The sequence below is a fragment of the Pundamilia nyererei genome, unplaced genomic scaffold (genome assembly GCF_000239375.1).
Source record: "Pundamilia nyererei isolate P.nyererei 1_Seehausen unplaced genomic scaffold, PunNye1.0 scaffold00511, whole genome shotgun sequence".
In the NCBI taxonomy this organism is placed as follows: Eukaryota; Metazoa; Chordata; class Actinopteri; order Cichliformes; family Cichlidae; genus Pundamilia; species Pundamilia nyererei.
The window spans coordinates 1-9,505 of NW_005187912.1; the positions used below are offsets into that span (position 1 = coordinate 1).

The window sequence follows — 9,505 nt, forward strand, 5'->3', positions numbered from 1 at the left end:
TGTGAGAGCGTTTCAGTAGTGTGTGTGAGAGCTAAAATTTCAGTAGTGTGTGTGAGAGCGTTTCAGTAGTGTGTGTGAGAGCGTTTCAGTAATAATGTCCCTTACGGCACCTCATAAGATTTCACCAACATTTTGTGCATCAAGAAATGAAGACTTTGCCAAAGAAGACCCAGGGCTATTGAGTAGCTAGAATCCTTAGCATTCCTCTCCCAAAAGTCCAAGTAAAGTACAATAATTAATCTCTAGACAAATTGTGGATTGTTTTGTCATTATGCAGTAGGCTTCTCAAAAATGTTAGGACGCTCTTCTGCATGTATAGAATTCTGCTGTGTATAAAATGTATTTGATCCTTACGCATTTGGGAAGGCCTCTGGAGTTTTTTCATGTCTGTGAGGAGTCATGGAGCTCCATCTCTGACATTTTTTCCCACTGATGGTCTCTGATGTTATGCCCCGATAACTGAAACCATTCCCTTCATAGCAGTTTTCTGCATCTGGGGGGATCACTGGATCATCTGCAGCAAAAGGTAAAGAAAGGAAGAACATTCCTGGCTACATTTTGAGAAGATGAAGCTGACTTTAAAAGAAGGAATAAGTTGACTAATATTATACCTGGTGCAGCTTCATTCCCACACCGTGTCACATTGCAGTACTCCCAGCGAGTGTCAGGGTCAGTTGTGTAGCACCAGGGCCTCCTTTCATTGTCAGGGTTGCGACAGTAGTTATTGTCTAGACCTCTGACAAAGATAAACACAGAAAAACACAAAAATGCGTGATCATCTTTCAGATTTCATGTGATACTTTTACCAGGGTCCTTAAACCAAAAACAGGTTATTGAGTAAGAGTCAACAATAGACATTCTTCTTTTTTTTCTTTTTAGTACAAGCACAGTGGTCATACTCCACAGTTCTGAGTATTGTGCTGAGTGCTGAGTATTTGATATACAGGATGACTGTTCCTCTCTCAGCAGCATGCTTTCTGTAGCAACATCCCATTTACAGTGCTCTTTCACAGCATGAAGCCATACTGCTGCTGACTGATCCTCGACTCTCTTTTCTTAACCTAGCACTTTCCCATAGCTTCATGAAATGGCTGATCAACCTTGCACCACTCCAGCTGCTACAGCGCTGCCCATAGTCCTTGTTCTTAAAAATTAGTACCAGTAAACATCTTCTCCATTCCTCAGGCATCATTTTACTCTCGATCATTTGAGTTAAACAATCTGGTTAAAAACTAATCTGCCTTCTCACCCTAGGCCTCTCCATACCTCAATAGATATCTGGACTAAATGCCTTTCCACTCTTTATCCTCTTTCATAGCTGCCTTCATTTCTTTGTTTCTATTTCTCTGCACTTCCTTATTCACTTACTGCCCTCTTCTCTCTCATTTTCTACCTTTATCATGTGGATCATGAAGTTCTACAATAGATCTAAAAGCTATTAATGAAAAAGTTGAACTGTGCCACTAATATTTTGTTTACCATATTAAATCACTAAAGGCTGACACTGGTTTCAGGTTTAGCTCTTACTTGCAGGGATAGTTTTGTGGAGTTCGGTTGTGTATTTGTGGCGTCTGAGCCGACCAGCTCTGGCACGTTTTGCCAGTCTCCGTAACAGCAATTGTTCCTCGGTATGCTAAACCTTCATTGGTGACACAGTCCACCTCTGGGATGATGGTGGGAGGTTCAGTAGCTGAGAAAAGAAGACAAGATGGATTGTATAGAGAAGTCATAAAAAAAGATGTCAAACATCTGCACTCTCTTTATTATCTGTAAAAAGCATGTTTTAAACTCGATTCTGAAAGATGCTATAAAAACTGTTTATTGTTTTTACATATTTAAATTCTTTTTCTGTTATATTTCCACTGACTTGTACTTTTAAAGCTGGTGGGTTCTTGCAGTGGGTGATGTTGCTTCAACATGGATTTCTGAATGCTTTGTTTACATTGTTGTCTAGAAACTGCAGGTGCATTTGATGTTTACATCAAAGAAGGAAACCCCTATTAAATGGTGGAAATTTCAGTTGTATTTAAATTGATTTTCTGAAATAAATGAAACGAATATGAAATTAATATTGAGCCAGTTTTGATTGGTTCTGTACAGGAAATGGGATTAAACAGGCAGTCCCCTAGGTATACAACAGGGTACGCAGTGCATTATGTTGATTGTTAAGAGAAATAATTTGTCAATCACATGGCAGTAACACAAAGCATTTAAGCATACAGATATGATCAGTGTGACCTACTGAAGTTCAAACTAATGATCAAACTTTTTTTTTTCTGAACATGTCGATCTCCTTATGATCACAGTGTACACTTCTTATCATGGTTGCTTCCAGCAAGATAACACACCATGTTACAAAGCTCAAATAATTACAGACTGGTTTCTTAAAGCTAATAAGGAGTTAGCTACATAAATGGCCTCAACAGCTATCAAATGTCAATGCAATAGAGACCTGTGGGGTCTGGCAACAAACATCAGTGGTGCACCAAATTTTCCAATATTGTGAAATTATTATCCTCATTAAACGTGAGGACTTACTGCAGCGCGGTATGGAGCAGAAGTCCCACCGTTTGGATGAGCTAGTGGTGAAGCACCATGGTCGGGGATCTCCATCTGGGTTTCTGCAGTAGTTCTCCTCCAGATACTTTAGTGGAAGACTCAACAAAGCATAAATAGAAGTATTTAAGCTTTAGCGTAGCTTCTGGAAAATGTTTTCAATGTCCACAACAAGCTCACTGAAGTGTTGCTCATGTTGTCTTACGTGCTAGGATTGTAGCCATGGTTGTGAGGTTTCTGGGAGTCCCAGCGTTGGCAGGTGAAGCCATTTTCAGTGGTGGAGATTTTTCCTCTGTAATTCTCACCATTGCAGACCATACATTCCTCTGTGAAGGAAAAACACTGATTTATCTGAAATATCATAGCATGATAATTACCGTTCTTCTATATTGCATATCAGTATTTCAGAACATTGTGTAGTGCCTAGATTGCAGATATTAGCTACATTAGATAATTTAAAAACCAAATGGCGATTGTTGAAAGAGAAATGGCTGCTAGAGAACAATTAGACATGTATGTTGGCGAAATAAAACAAAACAAAACAAACACAGAGATTTATTAATCTTACCAGAGCAGCTGGGTACGTTGCAGTGCTCCCAGCGGGTGTTAGCATCAGTAGTGTAACACCACGGTCCATTGCTGTCCCCATCAGGGTTTCTGCAGAAATTGGAGTCCAGATCTGCTAGTGGGTTGCTCTGCGGCATGAAACTGCAGCAGAAACATTATGAAACGTTTTAACAAAGGCATAAAAGGATATGAAATGATGATGCAAAATCAAACGCAAACACACACTTTGGCCTGTGTGGGTAGTTTGAGTCCCATCTTTGACAGATCTTTCCTGAGTTTGTTCTGGACTTTGTTCCTCTGTAATCTCTTCCTATTCCATTTACACACTCCAGAAGATATGCTAGAAAAGAAAAGAAAAGAAAAGACTAGAAATAGATTTATTGATGTTTATCACGCATTATCTATAGTAAAAAATGTATCTGATCTGAGTTCTGTGATGTTTTATGAAACTAAATTAAATTACAGCAGTGTTTAACTTTCAGTCCTCTACTGTGTTTATAACATTAACTACAATGTCAACAAAAAGCATTGGAAACAAAAAACATGTAAACTAGAATAGACTAGTCACTGTAGCTGACAGAAAGGACAACATGAAAACAGAAGCTTTAGTGTTAGTTTTAGTCATAGAGAAACATTTGGATCATTACCATTTTTTTCATATAAAGCTGTGCTGCTTCTGCGAAAGACACTGTCTGTTTTAGAGTTTGCTGCTGTTGTCAAACACTCTTGGTCCTTTTCATTATAGACAAAAGACCTGTGAGGGAAAAAATGAGGTGTTGTTTGATTTCTTGCAAGTTGCTATACAAATCTAAGTTAAGTACACATTAGGAGTTGAGGTGGCCACTGGAACATACATGGACAAGGATTGATAACATGGTATTAATAGAAAGCTATTAATACCATGCTATTAAAGCTATATTACTACAAGAGAAGCTGTTATCAAAGCTTGAGATCCAGAGTCTACAGTACAATGGGAAAAGCAGTGAGCAGTATGGAAATATTGAGCCAACCCTCGTAGAAGAGAGCAGTGAATCCAAACTAAATGTTGCCCAGCCACCTGCAACGGCAGATGCATCTACTGAAATGAGAAAATATGTAGCCAAGGTAGCCACCCAAGCAAAAGCACGAGTCTCCTGGTTAACAGTCCCATCAGAGGAGATGCTTGCAGATGTGATGTTATGACATTGCTTTATACCCCATCCCCACCATCAGCATCACTGATTATGGGGATGATAAGCTCATATACACTGCCACAGTAATCTTAGAAGCACCTGCATAAAAGATCAAGGATGCAAGTAGAGGAAGTCTCCAGTGGAGAAAAAAAAGAAGCCAATCCAGGACGTACTCCCAACTACAAGAGAATAACAACATGGGCCAGACCCACCCAGAGTTGAAACTGAACAATACTGAAAAAACATCTGTGAGAAAGAGGTGCCACACCACACCAATGCCAAGTGGCTGGTGGACCTACAGTAACACCAGACCACAGCAACCTTCCACAGACATACGGAAGCTCCTCTCAAGCATCATAGCAACTAAACTGAGTAGAAACATGAGTCAATACACAAGAATAGCTCAGAAAGGCATTGGAAATACAACAGACAGCAGAAGCATCAGCTCCTGGTCTATAGAGCTGCAACACAGGACTTTACAACTACGCAGACCACCCTGAACGCCGCCTGGATTGACAACCTACAAACTCAATTCTTCACACAACCATATTAGAGTGCCTGCACTGTACAAGGCATAATGGTAGGAATAAGATCCCAGTCAAAAACACATACGGCTTACTGGTCATCAGATCCCCAGTGTGAAAAATACACTGGCCACACAAGGCAATAGATGCAGCTGATGTCGAGAAACAAAAACTCCACGCAGTGCATGGGGGTGTCCACCTTGCATTGTGAGGCACCTTCAGGTTCTACAAGCAGTGGAAAGAGTGTAAGGATCAATGAGTTTCAGAGCCACAACCTGAATCATGGAGCATCCACAAATACAGCTGAAGATAGATGATGATGAGGAACAGTTGTGATAGATGTGGCAATACCAGTGCAGAGCAACATCAGGAAGAAGAAGCACAAGAAAACTGAAAACCACCAGGAGCTAAAGGAACAACTGGAGCAGATGTGGAGGGTAAAATGCGGCCCTATGGATAATGGCAGGAGTAGGAGCTAAAACTGGAAAAAAAAATGTATTTGCATATACATAACATTCTATATATGTGCAGCATTTTGATCCACAGAACGAAATGAGATGTGAACTTACTTGCATGTGAAAGATGTTTCGGTGTCACATTTGGTGGCACACTCAGCCACAGTGTTAACTGAATACGCTCGTTTATTCAGTGAGATAATCCATGCACCTTCAGTTTTGGAGTAGCCTTCCACATCATTGCCACCAACTGCAATCAATCACATCCAAAACCCCCCCCCAAAAAATCAGTTACATCATTTATCAATGTTTTCTTTGTTGTGTGGCTCAAAGATGAGTAAAACTTGACTTCACATTTCGTTTTTTAAAATATAAAACAAAAGAATCTATCTATTATATTATATTCAATTTGTATCTTGATGATCTTTCTGTTGTGTAAAATGAATGTAAGACTGCATGTATGGTGGGTAACCTTCTTATTAATCATTTAATGTATACTGATGATTTGGCCCATTTTGTTTCCCTACAGTGCTGGTTTTGTCATAGTCTTCGTGCCTGCCCGGTCGGCCCCACAAGGCTACATTTGCTGTTTCTGTTCTCTCCCTCTCTGCCTGGGCGGAGCTCACTGTGGGCTCCTGCCCTTGGCACACACACCTGACAACAATCACCTGTCATCACCGGGAGCACTATTTGAGGCTGGAACACAGATCCTCTCGTCGCTGGATGATTGTACTACTGACGTTAGTGTTCTCACAGCTCCTGTGGACTTGTGCTTCATAATTCATAATTCGTGATTTGTGATTAGTTGGTGACTTTCCTTCTCTTCTGCCTCAGATCTTCCCCCCCCGGACCTGCGACCTCCCTGCCGTGTGAACGTGTGTAAGTGTGAGCAAAGAAGACGTGAGCGAGTGTGAGAGAGCTACCCTGTGATTCCCCGGAGTTTTGGATCCCTTCACTGTACATATATTGCACTGGCACTGTAAATAAACTACACCTTGGAGACATCTAACCGCTCTGCGTTTGAGTCCTTGTAACCAGATCGTGACAGGTTTGAAGCAGGGACTTAGAGTGTGTGCTAGTTATAGTCCCCAGTATAATACTGCTTTTAACCCTAAAAAGAGTGAATTATTGTGATTGCTACAACACCGTCTGTGATGATGATGTGAACTTAAAACAGTGTTTTAAGTTGCACATGTAAGCTAATAATAACAACAACTATTATTATTATTAAGATACAACAAAATAATATATTTTAAAAAACCTTTTTGTGTATTCAGTTATTATTCAGTCAGGTCTTTGGGATTTAAGCTTTTTCACTGTCATAGGCTGTAGGCAGTGGACTCTGGAGTCATAGAAATGTTAGCTAGACTTACATGTATAAAGGAGTAAAAGGAAAAAATATAATCATTCTGTTGGACACATAAATTAAATCTTTGCCTATTAACTCATTAAACTAACATAGAAATGAATGCAGTACACTTAGGAACACATTTTAGGAAATCTGCTAAATTTGGGAAATTAGCAATAACACAAGGAAACATAAGGGTGGAAGAGAACAAAACCAGCATCTCGAAAGCTCAACATTTCTTATTTGTTAGATCAATATAAAACCCAAAGTGCAAGTCACCTTTAGACTCCCACATCAAGAGTGCTATTGGACTTATCGTCTGTTGCTATTAGATACATTTCATTACAAATCTAGCAGTTCTCATAACAGCAAAATACAAATGCTGTCAGACTTAATTTTAGATAAAGGTTTTGGGGTTTTTTTCCACCCTTTGCAGCAGCTAAATAATATTAATACTAAACAATGATCTAACATGACTAACTGTCCTTTTTGTTATGTACCCAAATGTTATATTTTAAAAGAGAGTATATATTCATTGTCAATAAGCCGGTTTTGTCCAGTCAGTCAGTCAAGGTTGCTGATTAGAGGGTTTATCGGGAAATCGTGTAGCCAAACAATCCATTTTACGTCATCTGACTAAAAGGAACCAGTGTACAGGCTACAAAATTATTACAAAGTCATCCTTGACACTAATTACACAACTTTTTGAGTCTTTATAAACTAAATTACACAGAATTACCTGCAATTACTTTAATGTAAACTTACATTTATCAAATTCAATTAATTATTCAAGTCTTGAACAACAGTATAGCTTTGAATGTGCTGATGTGGTCTGTCACGACCTGTTTAGACCAACAAGTTTTCCATTATTTAAACTAAATGTAAACCAAAATGTAAATGTAAAAAACAAAAACTTCATTGCACTGCCTGATCTTATTCCAAAAACCCACATTTAAACAAATTCTGTATTAATTTGGATTAGACCTGCTTTAACTAATGAGGATATATTTTTCTACTTTGGCTGAGTTATTTTTATTCTTCGTCATCTGAAAGAGGAAAAAGTGCTAGTCAGTCATTGTCCTGTGCTGTAAGGGTTTAGACCTCAAACCCTTGTTTATCTTTTAAATGTAAGAAAACAGAGCTAAACAAATAACAAGAAAAATCATCTTTACATGCCCTATAGTAGTTGTACTACTTACCAGTGGAGATCAAGGCTCCCAGGAGGAAAGCTGCTGTGTACAGGCCCATGGTGAGACCCAAAAACTAGCAGTTCATCATCGACTAACTCAAAGAGACACCTTGTGGTATATTATTGGGCTTCTTTTAGCATGTCGGGGGGGGGAAAATAGGGCAATTCAATTACTTGTTAATCATTGTCCCAACAAGGACAGCATAAGAGCTGCTGGTCAAAATCCTTGTTTATGAGCACAAGCAAAATCATTGCATCACAAAGAAAAGCACAGCATTTCATTCTCAATTATGTTGCATATTGTTAATTTTTTTTTAGCTGCAATTAATTTCCAGTTTTATTTAATTATTAAACCACATCAATTAGAGAGTGGAGAGAGAACTTTGAAGGTTTATCTGTTCTTGGATGGAATGATCAGCCTTCTGCCAATCACATAATGTTTAAAAAAACTACCCCTAAACTCTGACTTCTTTAGATATCATGTGAGGGTTTGTGTCTTCTTTTGTATTCCAATTATGCTCTTTGTTTTAAGCATAGCATTACTTAAGCTTTGAATTAGAGCAATAACAATTTTAATTCAGTTTAATTCAGTTAGTTCACAGAGTTTATTTGCTCATTGCAGTTTAGTTTTCATTATTGAGAATGTTTACTTTTATTTTTGGTTTAGTCTTTAGTAGTTTGAGTTAATCTATATGTTTTTATTAAGTTAATATTAATAACGAGTTGTCAGGAGCAAAACTAATCACTTTCTGAAGGCAGGTCGTTCACACTTAACTAGATAACCCAGTCTAAATGAAGCATCAGTACCAAGTAATTCTTCATGTGTTTGCAAACTGAGGAACAAAGACATTTGTGACACATTTATTATAGTTTCATAATCAAACAATATTGCTAAAATTATCTCTCATTTTTTAAATTATCCTTTAATTTTTAATTCACTCAGCAATACTTCCTTTTTAGTTTTCTGCAATAGGTTTTAGTTGAATAATGAAAGTCATCTAAAATTATAAATCCTGTTTGTGTTTGTTAATGAAAAAAGATAGCAGAATGTTCATTCTACAGGTAAATAATATGTGATCTAGATACAATGAAATCAATATCAGTGGTTAATCTTCAGCTAAAATGGACCAATGCCCCTCCACTGCAAACACTGGATTACCAAACAACCTACTCTAGACAGATCAGTGTACGACAAGAACACGTGTTCAATTTTACTTCATTAAGAAATATAATTATTCTTGTATTTTAGAGCATTTTTAGTCAAATTCGGAATATGGTTGCAAGAACAAGTAAATAACTCCTTAAAATGTGATCGGATCTTCATCTAAATCTCATTTGAGCAAAAACGATTTAACTAAAATACAATCCAGTTCCAAAAAGCTGTGAAAACTGTAAATGAAAACAGAACTTAATAATTTTAAATCACTGAATGAACCCATAATGTATTAACTGTTACTGTACTTTTATTACAAGTGTTATACTGTAAAGGCAACAGGCTGTACTCTGCTTCACCTCCTGTGCAGAGTATTAACATTCAGGGTATAAAAAACATATCAAATGTTTAAACTGAGTCCTTGTACTGTTTCATGAACAATAACTATTTAAAAAAACGTTGGACTGGAAGTTGCTGTAAAACTAAGTGTTACTAAAAAGAAACAGCTGTAGAACATTTTGTTACTAGTTATTTTGTAACT

General features: G+C 37.8%; 1 protein-coding gene across 1 annotated transcript; it reads right to left on the minus strand.

Annotated features, from left to right (window-relative positions):
- Window positions 1-354: 354 nt before the first annotated feature.
- Window positions 355-7,870, minus strand: LOC102192384 (plasminogen-like; the record flags this gene model as incomplete). The annotated part of the gene is made up of 10 exons (XM_005754135.1): window positions 7,822-7,870; window positions 5,389-5,524; window positions 3,771-3,877; window positions 3,349-3,463; window positions 3,125-3,264; window positions 2,762-2,882; window positions 2,539-2,657; window positions 1,528-1,690; window positions 612-736; window positions 355-514 (listed from the first exon to the last, which is right to left on the minus strand). Coding segments are annotated over exons 1-10 (1,235 nt in total), but the record flags the coding sequence as incomplete, so codon positions are not given.
- Window positions 7,871-9,505: the final 1,635 nt, after the last annotated feature.